Source organism: Neomonachus schauinslandi, chromosome 5, assembly GCF_002201575.2.
Source record: "Neomonachus schauinslandi chromosome 5, ASM220157v2, whole genome shotgun sequence".
Classification (NCBI taxonomy): Eukaryota; Metazoa; Chordata; class Mammalia; order Carnivora; family Phocidae; genus Neomonachus; species Neomonachus schauinslandi.
This window is the reverse complement of record NC_058407.1, coordinates 146,223,397-146,242,597: the sequence shown is the minus strand read 5'-3', so window position 1 is coordinate 146,242,597 and position 19,201 is coordinate 146,223,397. Positions and strand designations below refer to the sequence as shown.

General features: G+C 44.9%; 1 protein-coding gene across 1 annotated transcript in view; it reads left to right on the top strand.

Annotated features, from left to right (window-relative positions):
- Positions 1-19,201, top strand: part of LOC110587774 — a 134,370-nt gene that overhangs the window by 70,801 nt on the left and 44,368 nt on the right. Inside the window, exons 36-38 of the mRNA XM_044915264.1 lie at positions 165-257; positions 9,009-9,226; positions 11,040-11,233. Of these exons, the coding sequence (XP_044771199.1) occupies positions 165-257; positions 9,009-9,226; positions 11,040-11,233 (505 nt within the window). The remainder of the gene's footprint in view (positions 1-164; positions 258-9,008; positions 9,227-11,039; positions 11,234-19,201) is intronic.

Sequence of the window (19,201 nt, the reverse complement as noted above, 5' to 3'; positions counted from 1 at the left end):
ATCACAGAAGGTGGTTTCTGGCATGTGCTCTTGGCTTGGGCTGTGGGCATACTCTGGGATGACCTGTTGCTCTTCGAGTGCCCAGCCAGCTACCTTCTGGAGTTCTGCATCTCCCTCCTCTGCTCCCTCTGACCCTCCTCCTCCACCCCCCACCCTGTCAACAGGTCTCGGTCCAGCTGAACAGATCTGACTCCCACTTGGCGTTCCTCCTCCAGCTCAGACATCCCCACAGACCAACATTTCCTCCAGACTTACAGGTACAGACGTGGTCCCTCTGGGATGACCTCAGGTTGCCTGCCAAGTGCTGTCTTCGAGCGGAGCAGACAACTTGCTGGGAGATGGGGCGGAAGGAAGGGAGGATGGAGGCCCGGGTGTGGGGTAGGGGAGGCCACACCAGGATGTTGGGCTTAGCCAGACAGCCAGCCCAAGAATCAAGAACAGATGGCAGGGAGGTTTCCAAATCCATCATTTGGAAGTGATTGTCCAGGCCAGAAGGAGTTTGAGCTCCCTGGATGGGGGGGAGGGGATAGAAGGATCACAGTTCACCCTTGAAAACGGAGAGAGGCAGAATTGTCCTCTCAACCCTCTTCTGTATTTGGGAGAAGCCGTCAGATCCTTTTTTGACCTCGGAGTGTTTTGCCCAGTGTGGGGTGGAAACACTGAAGGGTTTAACTCTACAAGGAAATAAAGGGCAGGAAAGGGGGGCCAGGCAGGAAGGCTGTGCTCTGCTGCCCCAGTGCTGGGTGCTTAGAAAACCCCACATGTTAGCTGCTTCACCGAACAAGCCTCGTGTGCTGTACGTAGGAATTAGCGGACTGGGGACTTGGAGGCATAGATGGGTAGTCCCACCTGGGATGAGGCCCAGAACTTGACAGCAATTTTTAAATGCCTGCCATGTGCTCAGCCATGTGCTGGTGGCTTCGGGAACTCTGAAGGAGCCTGAGAAGAGCTTTCGATTATGGAAACTGGTCCTCCTCAGAGGCACCTGTTTTCACGGGTCAACAGCTCTGAAATCAGGATGTGTCTTCAAATTCCCACCAGTTCGTTGTTTTGTTACCAGCTTTTTCGCTTTCATGGCGGTGGGGGGGGGGGGGTGTCCATAAAATCATGGCGCATCTCAGGGCCCCTGGCATCCCAGATCTGAGGGTGTGCTATCACTCTAATCGATGGTGTTAGGAGCTGATGCCTCTGGAGTGTTGACCACGTGCCAGGCTCTGTTCGCAACACTTTACGTGGCTCATCTCGTGGATGCCCCATGACACTGCTCTGATAGCATTCTGCAGATGAGAATCTGACACAGAGAGTGGTGCCATGACTTGTACATAGTTACTGAGCGTGTAGGTGGAGGATCTCGGATGGGAGCCTGATGCCCCTGGCTGTGCTCATCACGGGGCAGATGTACTGAAAACCTGGATGCTGGGTCATCTTAAGGGCTCAGACTTTATCATCACTTTTTTAAAAAAAGATTTTATTTATATATTTGTTTTAGAGAGAGCGAGCACACAAGCAGGGGGAGGGGCAGAGGCAGAGGGAGAAGCAGGCTTCCCGCTGAGCAGGGAGCCCCAAGCAGGACTCCATCCCAGGACCCCGGGATCATGACTTGAGCCGAAGGCAGATGCTTCACGGACTGAGCCACCCAGATGCCCCTATCATTACTTTTTAAAACAGCAGGACCCTTTGTTCACCTTAGCTCTGTGGGTGAAGTGGGGCTGGGGAGCTCAGCCTTGTCAGCCTCTGCCCCCCCTCTTGTAGCCCCCCGCAAAGCATCTGCTGCTGGAGCCACAGGCAGCAAGCTTTGATACTGTAGCAACTCGCCTGGCAACTATGTGTAGTCCTTCCCCTCCTCGCAGGGCCAGCGCTCCAAGGAGATCAAGGCCTGTTATCCGGGCATTCTTTGTTATCAAGGAGGTGCACCCGGTTGGCCGCCCCTAAAGCCCCTGACCTTGAACGCCAAACATGTTTTTTCTACATATCCTGCCTGATGGGAATATAGAGGGAGCACAGCATCTGTACATTCCCAGGGAGAGGGGAAAGCACCTGTGGGAACGGATGCGTGTTGTCTCCCTAGCCAGATACCAGTGGTCATGAGTACAGTGTGATCGCATCGTTGTGTGGGTATCTACCCGATGTCATGACCTATAGCATTTGTGGTCCCGTTGTCTGCACAATGGGGCCACTTGCATAATTTGTACCTAGGACCGTACCAGGCCATCCCCAATAGTATATCCTATTGGCAGAGTCTAATTTATCTGCTCCTGTATCAGTTGGAAAATTTTCTTCTTTGTGTCTTCCCGGGAGGGGGAGCCCATACACCCTGGGAACACGTGTCAGGCCAGAGATGGGCAAAGAGGGGTTTTTCTAAGCGTAGAGGCGTTTCCAAGGGCTGAGATTGGCAGTTTGGATTCACCAGGCAAGGCCCGCAGTTGCTGATTGCGGGGGTTCATGACCCACCCAGCAGGCGGTCTTATTCTGTATAGGAGCCAAGGTTCGCCCAATCAGCGAACAGGTTCCCCTGCACAATCTAAGGGGGAGAAGTACGCTGTTGAGTAGGCACCAGAAAAGGCAAGTCATGATTGTCTAACTGAACGCGTGAGATGCCACCACCCCTGGCTGAGGTTATGTTTGCCAACACAACTCGTCCCCGCTCTGGTACGCAGTGGGGTGAACCTCTGTCTAACGATGCCTCATGAGGCAATTAGGATAGCGTCCCTTTTTATATGAGGCCCGGGTTGTGTGACTCCATCGTTTTTGGTGGAATGGGGTGGAGAAATGGGTGGTGGATAGGTCTCCTTCTGTCCCTTCCCCCATGGGACCCAAACTCCAAACCACGGTGGACTTGTCTGCCATTTCCAGGGTCATTTAATTATATCTCCCCGTGGAGGTAGATCTTGTGTCGGGGGCATTGAAGGTTACCTTGTGTCCCCACCTGCAGCAGAGAACATCCTTCCTGCATGCTGTGTCTGCTTGTATTCTAAGTCAGATCCGTGAGTGAGGAGGGTATAGGCCCTGGGACGGTTGAAACGTACGTGGTCATTTAATGTCCACAGAGCTGTTGACTGGTGGCGTGTCCAAAGGGCCGGTGGATGGGTTTGTCATCACATCTGTTGCCACAGTGCATCCGTGCCCTGCATCAGTCCAGCTGCAGCGGGAGGGGATGGTACGGGGAAATGCCAGTGGGTGTCTTGAGCTTCGGCTCCCTCCTGCACTTCACGTCCTGCAAAGCGGGGGCCTTGGTGGCTGTCAGTGGGTGCCCCGCGAGCTGTGCACAGCTGTTCTAGGCCACTGATGGTGGCCTCACTGGGTAGCATGCTTACTGGGGCGAGCTTGCAGGCGTCCTGCATCAGTGTCCACACGCATCCGAGCAGAACGGCAGCCTCCAGAGAGAGGCAAGGGACCCATGCAGTCGACCTGCCCCCTTGCTACCTGTCCAGTGTCTCTTGGCAAAGGTCACGGTCATTCCCAGCACAGGTTGGGCGTTGTTGGCAGGCAGTTGCGATGTCTTTGTAACACAGTGGTAGACCCCCAGTTCTTAGCAGTGGCCCACCAGGACTGTTGTTCTGGATGTCTCATCTTCTCGGCAAGCCAGGTGGCGATGTCTTCTGTTGGCACATCTTCCAGGAGGTGGACGCAGGCCAATTCATTACCCTGTTGATTTCCGGCTGGGGTGTGTGCTGTGTGTGCATCTACGTGGTAAACGGTGATGTTCATACCTCTTAGGCATCAGAGTATGTCCTTCCGTATGTCGTTGCCCCAGAGTGCGTGCCCGGTCCCCGTGCCGTCCTGTGCCTCCTGCTGGAGCAGCCACAGGGTCAGTCCTCTGTAGGCTGCCCCGCTCTCAGCTGTCTGTGCACAGAACAGTGGGGTCAGGGGGCGCCTGGCTGGCCCAGTCGATAGAGCACATGACTCTTGATCTCTCGGGGTTGTAAGTTCGAGCCCCACGTTGGGTGTAGAGATTACTTAAAAATAAAATCATTAAAGGGGATCCTGGGTGGCTCAGGTTAAGCTTCTGCCTTCGACTCAGGTCACAATCCCAGGGTCATGGGATCAAGTCCCATGTTGGGCTCCCTGCTCAGTGGGGAGTCTGCTTCTCCCTCTGCCCCTCCCCCCACCCATGTTCTTTCTCTTACTCTCTCGCTCTCTCGCAAATAAATAAATAAAACCTTTTAAAAAAATGAAATCATTAAAAAAAAAAAAAAAAGGATCAGCAGGAACAGTCTCACAGAGCCGTACCATCCATGCTGCTTGAGGCTCAGCCCATTGACTACTGTGTCCCCTGCTGGAGCCTCTCTGTGGAGGGTTGGACCCATCAGGGTACCGTACATGCTCAGGGATTGGTCCGTCTCCTTCCGGCCCAAAGGACGGCAGCAGCCGGGGCTCTGCTGCCTCCGTTAATGGCTGTCCTTCAGGATGACCTAAGTCACCGGGCGGCGAGTGGAGTGTTCTTCCGCACTAGGGGCTGTCTGTCAAGGTACCGCGTTGTTGCAAGTAGGCATGGTCTGGGCACTGTCTGACTCGGGCTTTTGGAGTGTGTCCCTTAGCCCATATAGGATGCAGAGTGGGAACGGTCCCTGGGATCTGCTTAGCCGCGTCTTCTCCTGCTGTGGGGCATGCTGTTCTAAAAGGCTGCACTGCAACTCAGCTCCTTTCCATAAGCACGACCAGAACCCTGGTGGTACTCATCGGTGCCGTTGCTATCCTGTGACATGGTGTGACATTACACAGGTGGCCCTGGGGGACCACTTGGAAGGTTTATCCTTGTCCCTCCTACATGAAGGCAAATTGATCTTTGTTCCCAGAAACTCCTACTTGTCAAAGGCCTTCCGATGAATTTCCTGGAAAACGAGCATTTTGCAGGAACGCTTTTTGCCAAAGCATCAAAGTAAAACAGTAACTCTGCCAACTACCAAAGACTCAAAAAAAAGGGCCGTGGTTAAAAATCTAATGAGAGTTTCTTATCAGCCCGGTAAAGGTGAAACGTAGAAACGTTGCTTTTCTGGGCAGATTAAAAAAAAATTTGTTGACTTTTTTTTTTTAATCAATAGCAGACCCAATATCCAAGAAAACTTTGTCTTTTTAACAGAGGGATATATCAAATTCTAATGTTACACTGGTGTACTTTTCAAACGTACTCCTTCAATCTTAGCCCTAACCACACATAAAATTCTTTCCTGAAGATTCTCCTTCCCGAAACTTCTACAACTTTCTTTTTTCATCTAGATTTTGTCCTAAGCTTCCCTCTCTCTAAACAACCAGTGTCATTTCAGGAAAAAATTGTTTTCTTTTCCCTTAACCAAAATGTATTCTCATTCTGAAACCTTTCTTACTCATCTCCTGCCTTTCCTACAGACAGAGTGTGGCTTTCCTTATTATTTCCAGCAGTCTGTATTTTAAAGAGCCTCTCCCCCCCCCCTTTTTTCTTCAGTCTCTGCAGGTGATGTTTTGGTTATTTCCTGGGGTGTTCATATTATAAAGACATGACAAGATTTACAACTTTAAGGGACAGAGAAAGGATGCTAGTTTTTCTCCTAAGAGTTAGGAGGATAATTGCTATTTAACATTTTTCTTTGTAGTAGGGGTTAGAAAACATGGAAAATTTTGTCTGTTTCCTCATCAGTTATCACTAGATTGGCTGATTTATCGCTTTTTAGAGATTCTACCTCTTAGTGTCCTAATCAGGCTTTATTACAAGTTCCTGGATCTTTTTTTTTCTTTTCCAAGTTTGTATTTAAATTTCAGTTAAAATTCAGTGTAAGGTTAGTTTCAGGTGTACAACATAGTGATTTAATAATTCCACATATCACCCAGGGCTCATCACAAGTGCGCTCCTTAATCCCCATCACCTGTCCCCCCCCCCCGCCCCCTCCCTCTGGTGACCATCAGTGTGTTCTCTAGAGTTAGGAGTCTGTTTCTTGGTTTGTCTCTCTTTTTAACCCCCCTAAGTTCATGTGTTTTGTTTCTTAAATTCCACATATGAGTGAAATCATATGGTATTTGCCTTTCTCTGATTGACTTGTTTCACTTAGCCTAATCCTCTGGAGCTCCATCCATGTCATTGCAAATGACAAGATTTCATTCTTTTTGATGCATGAGTCATATTCCATTGTGTACACATACCACATCTTCTTTATCCATTCATCAGTTGATGGACATTTCGGCTCTTTCCATAATTTGGCTGTTGTAGATAATGCTGTTATAAACATCGGGGTGCATGTGTCCCTTCGAATTAGTATTTTTTTAAAAGATTTATTTATTTATTTGCAAGAGAGAGAGAGCACGAGCACAAGCAGGGGGAGCGGCCGGCAGAGGGAGAAGCAGACTCCCCACTGAGCAAGGAGCTTGACGCGGGGCTTGATCCCAGGACCCTGGGATCATGATCTGAGCCGAAGGCGGACGCTTCACCAACTGAGCCACGCAGGCATCCCCAAATTAGTATTTTTGTATCTTTTGGGTAAATACCTAGTAGTCACGTGCCTGGATCTTAATCAGCGGCATCCTGTGCCCTTCTAGCTTTGCGAAACGGTGCATTGAGGTCTCTAACTTACTATCATGCTCTCGTTTCCCTTCCCTGCACAGCATGCACTTTCTCCAACAAGTGCATTAGACTTGCTGGCATTTTCGGGGCATCCCGTACTCATGCAGTGGTCCACAAGCATCTGACCTATGGGCCACTCCCCCACACACAGAGGTCCCTGGCCAAGTTGGCATTTCCCCCACAGATTTCCCTTTTCCCCTTTCCAACACCTCCACACTCATGGGGTTTTCTCCAGCTTCTGGCTAGCTCACCAGTTATGCAGCTGATCCCTGGCAGACTCTAAGCCAAGGGTGGGTGATGGCCCAGTGAGACTGAAGAAATGACCTGGAGACAGCAATCAAAACAGGTTTCTTGGGGGCACTTACATACAGGGAGGCCAGGAGCAGCAGACTGGAGAAAACATCCGTTGCTGGGATCTACGCGCAGCAAATTTTATAGTGCAGCAACCGGCTCAGCAAATATTCGTAGCCTCTCCCTCCTTGCATGACCAGTGCTCCAAGGAGATCAAGACGTGCCATGTGGACATTCTTTGTTACGAAGGAGATGCTCAAGGTTGGCCACCGCCAGAGCCCATGACCTTGGATGCGGAACATGTTTTTTCTACGTATCCTGCTTGATGGGAATATAGAGGGAGCACAGCATCCGTACATTCTCAAGACAGTGATTAGCAGGGTCATTCGGGGTATGCTTGCACAAACCAGCCAGCCAGCACGTACCATACACCCCCTCTATGAAATTTTAATCCCATAGACATCCTGTATTTGTGTGCTGTATGCACATCTGTGATTTTCACACAAGGAGTTTTTTTTTGTTTTGTTTTTTGTTTTTTTTTAAAAGATATTATTTATTTATTCATGAGAGACAGAGAGAGAGAGAGAGGCAGAGGGAGAAGCAGGCTCCCAAGGAGCAGGGAGCCCGATGCGGGACTCGATCCCAGGACGCTGGGATCATGACCTGAGCCGAAGGCAGACGCTTAACCATCTGAGCCACCCAGGCACCCTTTTTTTTTTTTTTTTTTTTTTTAATACACCCCCAACAAACCAGGTTTTGCATTTGGGGGCAATGTTACCCGTGTTGAGAATGCATGTTCTTTGGGGGTCCTCAGGCCCACAGAGGCCAGTCGGAGGAAAACACGGGTGTATCCTAAAAGTTCTCAGCCCAAGCCACGTTGCAATCACTTATGGAGGTTTTAGAACATACCTGGACCCCAGCCTGGAGATGCTGAATTGATTGGTCAGGGGGTCCCAGGCATACTTTAAAAAAAACTAATAAACTTAATATTTCAGAGCAGTTTTAGGTTTCCAGAAAAGTTGCAGAGAAAGTATGGAGAGTTCCCATGTAATGCCCCCACCCCCCGACCCACTCTGTGTTCCCTCTTACGAACATCTTACATTAGTGTAGTACATTCCAACGGGCAAGCTGATATTAATATATTATTATTAACCAAAGTCCATAGTTTACATCCAGGTTCACTCTTGGGGGTGTATAGTTCTATGGGTTTTACCAGACGCAGAATATCATATACGCATATTTACTGTATTACAGAGAAGAGTTTTACTGCCCTAAAAATCCCCCATGTTCCACCTACGGATCCCTTCTACCCTTAACCCCTGGCTACCACTGAACCACTATGTAGCTTTTCAGGCTGGCCACTTTCACTGAGTAAGATGCATTTAAGGATTTTTCAAGTCTTTTTTGTGGCTTGAGAACTCATTTCTTTTTATCACTAAGTAATGTTCCCTTGTGTGGATGGACCAGTTCATCACCACCTCTTTGGAGGGATAAGGCATGCTTTTAAAAGTTTCCCACTTGACTGCAATGTACATCCTAGGGCTGGAGCAACTTCTGCCCTATAGATGGGGAAACTGAGGCTCCGATGAGGAAAGGGGCTTCAGGTTCTGCAAAGTTGGTGGAGGAGCAGGCCTCCCTGCTCCACCCCCACTCCTGGGGGCCTGACCAAGCCTGGCCCCCAGTATGGCTCCTCCTTGTGCACCGGACACCTTCTCCTTTGAGTCCCAGAGCTTCTGGGGGTCTTCTGGACCCCAGGGGGGCACTGTTGGGGGCATCCTTTTCTGTAACTGAGTGGCCCAGGGGTCTTCTGCTCCTTGCCCCCCCACTGTTCCCTTCAGGCACAAGCATGAGTTTTAGAGCCCATGCAGGCCCATATTAAATATGTGACTCTCTTTGGGCCTCAGTCTCCCAATCTGTAAGATGGAAATTCCCATTTCACACATGCTGGGAAGGACAAGGTAAGACTCTGTCCCTGGGCCAGGAGCTGGGGTCAGGGAAGGCAGCCCACCACCATTCCCTCTGCCTCCTCTCTTCCTGTGTGCTTGCTGTCTGTGGGGCTTGGTGGTTCTCAGAGCTGGAGAGGCTCGGGAAGGCTTCCTGGAGAAAGGGCCCTCCCACGTAGCTGGTTCCCACAGACCCTTCCAGTAATCCCTCCACTTCTAAGCCCTCTCCTGCCTCCCCTCAGGTGCAGGTGGCTGCCCAACGATACAAAGACCACAGCCTCAGTGGCTCCCTGTCTGTGCACACGTCCAGCCGGGAGCTGGTTCTGCTGGAGGCCAACACCAGCCAGGACACCCAGAGACGCAGCCGGGGCTGGGACATGAGCGTCCTCCTCCACCAAGCAGTCCTCAGCGCCCCCCGGGCCATTCAGCTGCAGCTGTCCAGCAAGGTGGCCCCAGCCAGGTGAGGGTCCCCAGGGGCCGTGCGGGGCGGGGAAAGGGCCTCCAAGGGCAGAGGGCTCGTGTCCTGGGAGATGGGAAATCTTCGTTCAGAGAGGTGCCCTTTTCCATGACTCGGGGACCAGGTCTAAATCACCCCTACTTTGGCCGTTCTTGATTTTAAGCCATTGAGGGAAAGGAAGAAGGAGGCATTCAGTTTTCCTCGTCATTCTTTTTTCTTTTCTTTCTTAGTAATGACTGCATTCGTTGTAGATGACTTGAAAGATGACAATAAAGTATAAAGCATAAAACAGGAGTCTCTAGAGATAGTCACGGGGAGTAAGTTGGTACAGTCCTTCACCTCGGACTGTATCTTCACATGGGGGTTTATCCCCTACGATATGGCCATCAGGGTCCTGGGCCATGGAGCCAGCTGCCCGGGTTCAAACCCCAGCTCAGCCTCTGGGACTTTGGGCCAGCCACTGTGCCCTCCTGTGCCTGAGTCTCTCCCCCTGCTTCTTGGGGTTGTCCTCGGGTTACTGGAGCAACACACGTGCATGCCCCACCAGGGCCTGGCAGGTGAGGATGTTCACTGCCTAGCTGCCATTGTCACTGGCCCTCAGAGTGTGACTCATTCTGGCACAGGTTGGATCTCCCTTGAATGTTAGTGCCCTGTTTCCCGCGGAGTCCCAGCATTGGCTTTTGTGAATTTGAGGAGACCCAAGGCTCTGGGTATGGTTCTAGATAACCCCGTCCCCAGAATTACCACCTAGAGCTGTCCATCCATGGATTCATCCATCTGTCCGAATGTCCAGGATTGTCTCCAGTCTTTCAAGGGTTTGAGGTAGATTATAAAAACCTGTATTGTTCTAGGTCAGGAATTGACAACCTTTCAGGCAAAGGGCCAGTTTGTAAGTATTTTTGAATCTATGGGCCATACAGTCTCGGTGGCAACGACTCTGCTGTTGTAGCCCAGAGACACCTGAGATGACATGCGCATGAATGGCTGTGGCTGTCTCAATAAAACTTTATTTACAAAACAGGCAGTGGGCTGATTTTGGCCCACAGATGTATAGGTTGCCAACTTTTGTTCTAGATTTTTCAAAACACATGAGGAAATGAGCGTGAAGGGAAAAGAAAAATGGGGAAAATAGGAGGGTGCTCAAAGTGGCTTTAGGAAACAAAATGCATGTCATGAGGTCCTGTACATTTTTTAGAGCTCAGCTTAAAATTTGGCTCTGAGCCTCCTAGTAGTCAATGAAAAAAGAGAAACCAACCAGTGACGTTATTTTCAAAGGCCACGGGGAAACACATACACACTCACACCTGTGTGAGTATGCACCAAAGAAGGCATGGCTGATCTTGTTTCTGGTGTTGATCCTCAAGGGAGGTGTCTCCCATGGTGTCCTATGAAGAACATCTGGGTGGATTATAGGACCATGTCCTCTTCCCCAATTCTCCAGGACGTTTAATACCAGCCTTGTTGAAGCTCTTTATTTTCTCATCGCTCATCATCATATGATGCATTGATAACTTATCAGCAATATCCACTCAATCAGTGGTTCTATTTTATCCCCCACTTTACAGAAGAAGAAACTAGGGCTCAGAGAGCTTATGTCCTTGTCCAAGGCCACAGTTAGTGAGTAGCAGCACTGGGATTCAAACCCAGGTTTGGCTGACCCCAAAGCCCATGATCTTAACCCCTATTACACTGCATCCCTGTGGGCTGAGAGCCAGTAAAAGCAGTCCTATGATGGGTCTGGACAGTGGGGTTCAGGGACCCACCTCCTGTCTGTGGGGATAAGTTTGTACCTTATCCCCATCACGTTCCTTCCTAGAGTTTGGCTGTTTTATAAGGTGCTGGTGGACCAGAACACAGCACAGCTTCTCCTCAAGGCTTCCATGGAGAAGAGGGGAGGCCAGGTCCTGACCCTGCAGTGCCAAGTCCAGCACACGGTGGCTTGTTGGACAGCTGTGCCCCGCCTCCTGACCCTCAAGGGTATGCTGAAGCAGAAGGAGACACTCAGAGAGGGTGAGCCTGGGGAACACCACAGGGCAGGGGCAGTGGGGGTCTTGGGCAAGCATTTTCTGTGGAACCACAGAGTAGATTAAATCCTGCATGTTTTCAAGTCCACTGATAGTCTGTTTCAGTATCTCACACATTGATGATACCTCTTTGTCAGAAACAAATACCCATTCTGACAAAGTGAATCTTCTAACAAAATACCAAACTGGCTTCTTATGCAAGACTTGTCAGAGCCTTTAATGTACTAAGGGATATTGGAAAAACCCAGGAGGAAGAGTTAGAGGCAGTGTTTCCCAAGCATATTTTTTCTAATACTTTTAATTCTGACGTAATTTCAGACTTAGAGAAAAGTAGCAAGAACTTTACAAAGAATCCCATGGGCCCAGCTCCATCAATTACTGACATTTTACCACATTGCTTTATCATTCTTCTTCCTTATCTCTTTCTGTCTCTCTATATACACATATATGTGTGTATGTACTATTTTTATTTGTGTATGAAAATACATTTTATTCCTGAACTGTGTTTTCCTAAGTTGCAGACATGATAGTTCTTCACCCCTAAATAGTGCAGTATTTATTTCTTAAAAATAAAGATAACTCTCGGGGTGCCTGGGTGGCTCAGTTGCTTAAGCATCTGGCTTCAGCTCAGGTCATGATCTCAGGGATCGAGCCTTGAGTCTGGCTGTCCACTCAGCGGGGAGCCTGCTTCTCCCTCTCCCTCTGCCACTCCCCTGGCTCATGCTCTCTCTCTCTCTGTCAAATAAAGAAATAAAATCTTTAAAAATAAAATAAAAGATATTTTCCTACATTCTACAGTGCAGCTATCAAAATCAGAAAATTGAGAGTATTTCTTTCCCTTTCATGATATTTACATTTTTGAAGAGTACGGGGCAGTCATTTTGTAGACCATCCCTTATTTGGGGGTTGGTCTCATGCTTCCTCATGACTACTTTCAAGGAAGCCAAAGTAGTAGGGCACCATCAAATTCAGAGGTACCTGAGGTCAGTACATCCCAGTATTGGTGATATTAGCTTTGATCACTTGATTAACACAGTGTCTGCTGGATTTCTCCCGTTTTTTTTTTTCCTTCATATTCTGACCTCAAAAAACAGGTTGAAGAGCATTTCCTCCTCTTTTATTTTCCAAGAGTTTGTGTAAGATTGGTGCTCATGCTCCCTTAAATGTCTGATGGACTCTACCCGCAAAGCCACCTGGAGTGCTCTTTGTGGAAAAGTTTTTTGGAACGTGCATTGATATAGAGGTATTGAGGTTTTCTATTTCATCATGTGTCAGTTCGTAAGTTAAACTTTTCAGGGTATTTGTCCATTTCAACTAAGTTGTCAAATTTATTGGCTTAAAGTTGTTCATTATATCTGTTATATCTTTTTAATGTATATGGGATCTATAGTGCTGGCCTGCTCTCCTTCCTGATAGTTGTTACTTTGTGCTTCTCTCTGTTCCTTTGGTCTAGTTAGGATTTCATCAGTTTTGTTGATCTTGTCAGCCAGCATTGGGTTTTGTTTTCTCTCTAGTTGTCTCTTTCCAATTTCTTTGATTCCAGCTCTTATCTCTGTTATTTCCTTTCTTACCCTTAATTTGGATTTACTCTAGTTTATTAAGGTGGACCTTCAAGCTGTTGATTTTTAGACCTTTTTTCTTTCCTAATATAAGCATATAAAACTGTATATTTGCCTCTCAGTATTCTGTGAACTGCTTCCCACAAATTTGGATGTCGTGTTATTTCCATTACTATTTATTTTGAAATATTTTTGGATTTCTCTTGTGATTTCTTCTTTGACCCATGGGTTATTTAGAAGTATATTGCTTAATTTCCAAATATTTGAAAATTTTCTAGATAGCTTCTTGATATTTATTCTCATTGTGGTCAGAGGGTCAGTCTTTTAAGTTTTGTTGTGACTTGTTTTACAAGCCAGTATATAGTCTATCTGTGAACATACGTTATGCATTGAAAAAGAATTTGTATTCTGCTGTTGTTGGGTGTAATGTTCTATAAAGGTCAGTTAGGTCAAGTGTTTGGTTGTGCTGTCCTGATATATATCCTTAGTGATTTTCTTTTTGTCTTGTAATTGTAGTAGTTAATGAGAGAGGGGTATTAACCTCTCCAGCTGTGATTGTGGATGTCTCTATTTCTTCCTTTTATTCTGTCCATTTTTGCTTCATGTATGTTGACAAGCTGGTATTAGGTATATGAGCATTTATGATTGTTACACTTTCTTGATGAATCAACCCAATTATTGTGAAATGTGCTGTGTCTTATATGACTCTTTGGAGTCTGTTTTGTCTGATATTAATGTAGCTACTCTTGCTTTTTTATTGGCATTTACATTGTGTGTATTTTGCCACCTTTTTTCTTCAAACATATCTGTTTCTTTATATTTAAATTTCTTGTAGACCACATATAGTTGGATTTTGCTTTTATGTCTAGTCTGACATTCTCTGCCTTTTAATTATACTAGTTAGTTGATTGATGTTTAATGTAATTATAGATATAATTGGATTTACATCTATTTTTCTATTTTCTGTTTTCCCAATATATTTTTTGTTCCTCTAGTCTTCTTTTCTTGCCTGCTTTTGGATCAATGAAAAAATTAGAACTCAGTTTTAATTTATCTATTGCTCCTTAAGCTTCTGTTCCTTGATATTATTTAATGTTCTACTTAGCATTTGTATTGAAGCATTTCACATTAATTGTAAGAACCTAGACTTTCATCCCCCCATCCTTTCTGCTATAGTTGCCCTCTGTGTTAGATCTACATACACTATAAACCTCCAATACAATATAATAATTTTTGCTTTAGTCATATTGATTTGAAAACAGTTAAGAGGAATAAAGTGGTCTTTTATATTTTTGCATACATATTCATCATTTTTGATGTTCTTCCTTCTTTCCTAAAGATCAAAACTTTTTTCTGGTATCATTTCCTGTCATTTTAAAGAACCACCTTTAGCATTTCTTGGCAGCAGGCTAACTATCAGTGAATCTCCTTCATTTTGATTTGTCTGAAAATGTTATGTTTGCCTTCACTCTCAAAGGGTATTTTGTATGTGCGTATATCTTAACACATTTAGAAAATTTTCACTTCGGGAAAATTATTTCTTGAGATATTTTTTCTGTCCCATTTTCTCTTTCCTCTCCTCCTTGGGATTTCCAGTTGATAAGTTTTAGAACTTTTGATACTGTTCCACAGGTCTCTGAAGTTCCCTTGATGTTTTTTGTCTTTTTCTTTCTTCAGATGTCTATTGATTTGTCTTCCAGCTCACTCACTTTTTCTTCTGTCTTCTCCAAATACCACCCAATAAAAATTTTTGGACTATTCAATCCTTTTTTTTTTTTTTTTAAATCTCAGATTTTTGTATTTTTTGTTGTAGAATCTCCATCAGGGTTTTTCTTTTTTTTTAAACTTTATTTAAATTCAATTAATTAACATATAGTGTATTATTAGTTTCAGAGGTAGAGTTCAGTGACTCATCAGTCTTCTGTAACACCCAATGCCCTCCTTAATGTCCATCACCCATATCCCCCATTCCTTCAGCAACCCTCAGTTTGTTTCCTATGATTAAGAGTCTCTAATGGTCTGTTTCCCTCTCTCATTTCATCTTGTTTTATTTTTCCCTCCCTTCCCCTACGCTTCTCTGTTTTGTTTCTTAAATTCCACATATCAGTGAAATCATATAATAATTGTCTTTCTCTGATTGACTTATTTCACTTAGCATAATATCCTCTAGTTCCATCTATTTCATTGCAAATGGCAAGATTTCATTTTTTTGATGGATGAGTAATATTCCATTGTATATATATACCACATCTTCTTTATCCATCTGTTGTTGGACTTCGGGGCTCTTTCCATAGTTTGCCTATTGTGGACATTGCTGCTATAAACACTGGGGTGCAGGTGCCCCTTCAGATCACTACATTTGTATCTTTGGGGTAAATACCTAGTAGTGCAATTTCTGGGCCATAGAGTAGCTCTATTTTTAACTTTTTGAGGAATCTCCATACTGTATTCCAGAGTGACTGCATCAGCTTGCATTCCCACCAACAGTGTAAGAGGTTTCCTCATTCTCTGCATCCTCGCCAAAATCTGTTGTTTCCTGACTTGTTAATTTTAGCCATTCTGACAGGTGTGAGGTGATATCTCATTGTGGTTTTGATTTGTATTTCCCTGATGCTGAGTACCATCAGGGTTTTTCAAAAATGATTTCCATTTTAGAACTGGGATTTCCTATCTGTTCATTCAATACAAGAATATTTTCCTTATGTTCTTGAGCATAGTTATAAGAACTGTTGTAAAATCCTTGTCTGCTAAAATCCTTGTCCTGTTTCTTTGTACGTCTAGGAATTTGAGATTGTATTCTGGACGTTCTGAATAATGTAGAGACTCTCAATTCTTTTTTATTTCTCTAAACAGTGTTTCTGTTTGTTTGCTGTTTCTGGTTTTTCTCTTATTTTAGCTGGTAGCTAGGCTCAGAATCCAAACTCTCTCCTCTCTGGGAGGATGCAGCTGAAATCAGTTCAGTTGTCTTATTTTTGATGGACTGCTTGGAGTCTGTTCCACCTTTGTGAAGTTCAGGGATCAGCAAAGATTTGAACAGAGTTTATAAGTAGAATTTAGGGTTTCCCCTGGATGTCTTTCTCCAGAATTCCCCACTTTACTTTCCATTTGTTGTTGTTACTTTGAACTCTGTTCTCAGACTCTTGCATCAGTTAGACTACAGATTGCTGTCTGAATGTTGTCCACCTTCATGGCACCAAAAAAGAGTAAACACATGCAAATCATTTAGCACTGGTCATTTCCTCCAAGTGTTAACTCCAATCCAGGGTCTGCCTATTTGTGGTCACTCTCCTGTCACTTCAGATAGTTGTTTATTAATTTTGCCTAGAGTTTACAGTTACCATCTTGGGAGCATTGGTCCAGTTAAGCTTCCCCACCATTAATAGAAATGGAACTCCTCCCATGTCTTTTTGACATGTTCCTATGTTCTCTGACCACTTCCTTCCTTTATGACCAAAAAGATGTTTCAGTCTCATTTCATATTTTCTGTGACGTGAAATAATCCATTTCTCAAGGATCCTTGGTTCCTTTCAGTGCAAAATAGTATGTAGAAACTAAGATCTGGGTGCTAGGTATGTTTATTCCTACTGGACTATCAGTCCCGTGCCTTCTCAATGGATGGATCTAGAAAATGGAAGCATACACACGCACGCACACACACACACACACACACACACACTCTTCTATATCTGTCTACAGATAGATAAGTTTAAAACCATTAGTTCACACTGATGTCCTCAGTTTCAGTCTATCCTCAAAAAGCTCATTCTCACTGTTTTCCATTTTCATATTTTTTATTCCCTCCTACAACAGAAAGAAACCTGGCTCTGATTATCCATAACATGTTTACTTATTTGTTCAGCCCAAGAATACATAGAAAGTAGTTTCAGAGTTACTAGCCTATACCTCTATGAAAGTAAACTTTATTAACTAGAATTCAGTATTTGATTAGAGTTCCTTTTGTCTTTGGTCTGAATGTAATGTGGTTGAGATTCATCCAAGTAGTTGTTGAAGGCATAAATCCAAACACTGTGTTCAAAAGTTCGTTAGGATTAATCCCCCTACCCACTCCCTTGTGATTCTGTTAATCATTTGAAATACAGTTGGATTCACTGGTTTCTGTTTGTATTCCATTTTTAAGTTTTCCCCTATCCTTACTGATTTTATGTATTTGTTTTTTGATTATGTGAAACATTAACAATGTTCCCAAAGCCAGGATTACACAAAAAGGGACCCTTTGCCCACGCATCCTTGACCCCAGCACCCTAGCTGGACATCTGTCCAGGGCCCAGTGTTTCAGAACCTAAAGACTCTGCTCTTCCCCCAAGAGGTGGATGCCATTCTCTGGTCTGGTAGTAACATTAGCACCAACCCTCCTACTCCCAAATTGGCTAAAATGTGCCCAAACCAAATTTCATGATAAAATAACAAAGGTTTGAAAAAATTAAACCTGGGGCGCCTGGGTGGCTCAGATGGTTAAGCGTCTGCCTTTGGCTCAGGTCATGATCCTGGGGTTCTGGGATCGAGCCCCACGAGCAGGGAGCCTACTTTTCCCTCTCCCTCTGCCTGCCACTCCCCCTGCTGTACTCTCTCTCTCTCTCTCTGTCAAATAAAAAATAAAAACTCTAAAAAAAAAAATTTAAGCCCATTCAAATAAAAAAATGTCACAGAGAACTCTTCTTGTCAACTTTAGTTTGAGTTACACTGATGGTCTCTCTTTCATCCTTTAACACTTAACACATATTACTTCATTTTTGAAGGCAATGATTGAGGTATAATTTCTTGGAGTGTAATTTACATATAGGAAAAAACCCTTTATGTTCTGATAAACTCATACAGTTGTGTAGCTACCAACACGGTCTTGATACAGTTCCATCTGTATCATCTCCTCCCAAAGTCTCTTCTTGCCACCCACTGTAGTCAGTCTCTCTCCCACTCTCATCCCTGGCAACCACTGAGCTGTTGTCCATCCCCATAGTTTTGGCTTTTCTATAATGTGACATCAATGGGAACATACAGTATGTAAACTTTTGAGTGTGGTATCTTTTGCCCAACATAATGTCGTCGACACGCATCCAAGTTGTGACACATATCCATAGTTTATTCCTTTTTATTGCTGAGTAGTATTCCGTGGTGTGGAGATACTGCAAATTATCCACTCACAGTTGAAGGACATTTGGGTGGTTTTCAGTATTTTCCAGTTATGAATAAAGCTGCTATAATGATTAGCCTACAGGTTTTTGTGGGAGTCTATGATTTCATTTCTCTTGAGTAAATACCTAGGAGCGGGATTGCGGGATTGTACAGCAAATATATGTTGAAATCTATAGGAAACTGCCAGACCATTTCACATTCCCACCAGCGTGGTGAGAATCCTTGTTGCACTGCATCCTTGCTAGCAATTGGTGTTGTCGATTTTTGATTTCGGGGTTTTCAGTTGTGATTTATAATTGAATCCCATTTTGGTTTAAATTTGTGTTTTCCTCAGGACTAATTATGTTGAACATCTTTTCAGAGGCTTATATACTACTTTTAAATTTTCCTGAGCAAAGTGTCTCTTCAAACATTTCCCCACTTAAAAACTTGAGTTGTTTTCTTGAATTCCCAAACTGAATTTGGGAATTATTTACACAAGTCCTGTGTAAGATGTGTGTTTTGAAAATATCTTCTCCCAATCTGTGGCTTTATATTCTTTCAGTGGAGTCTTTTGAACAGCGGAGCTTTTAAATTTTGATCAAGTCCAACTGATTATTTTTTTAATGAATAACGCTTTTGCCGTCATATAAGACATCTCTATTTACTAAATCTGAGGCCGCGTCTTGGAAGTTTTATGGTTTTACGTTTTGAAATTTGGGCTTGTGGTTAATTTTGAATTAATTTGGGTGTATGATCACGTAAAGATCAAGTTCATTTTTTTTTTAAAAAGATTTTATTTATTTATTTGACAGAGAGATAGTGAGAGCAGGAACACAAGCAGGGGGAGTGGGAGAGCGAGAAGCAGGCTTCCTGCCGAGCAGGGAGCCCAGTGCGGGGCTCAATCCCAGAACCCTGGGATCATGACCTGAGCCGAAGGCAGACGCTTAACGACTGAGCCACCCAGGCGCCTGATCAAGTTCATTTTTTTACTTGTGGATTTTCAATCATTTCAGCACATTTATTACAAAGACCATCCTTTCTCTGCTGAATTATCTTTGTACCTTTGTCAAATATCAATCAACCATGTGTGTGGGTCTATTCCTAGACTCTATGTTGTCCCATCCAACAATATTTCATTTTTGCTTCTTTTTTTTTTTTTAAAGATTTTATTTATTTATTTGACAGAGAGAGACACAGCGAGAGAGGGAACACAAGCAGGGTCCTGGGATCGAGCCCCGCATCGGGCTCCCTGCTCGGCGGGA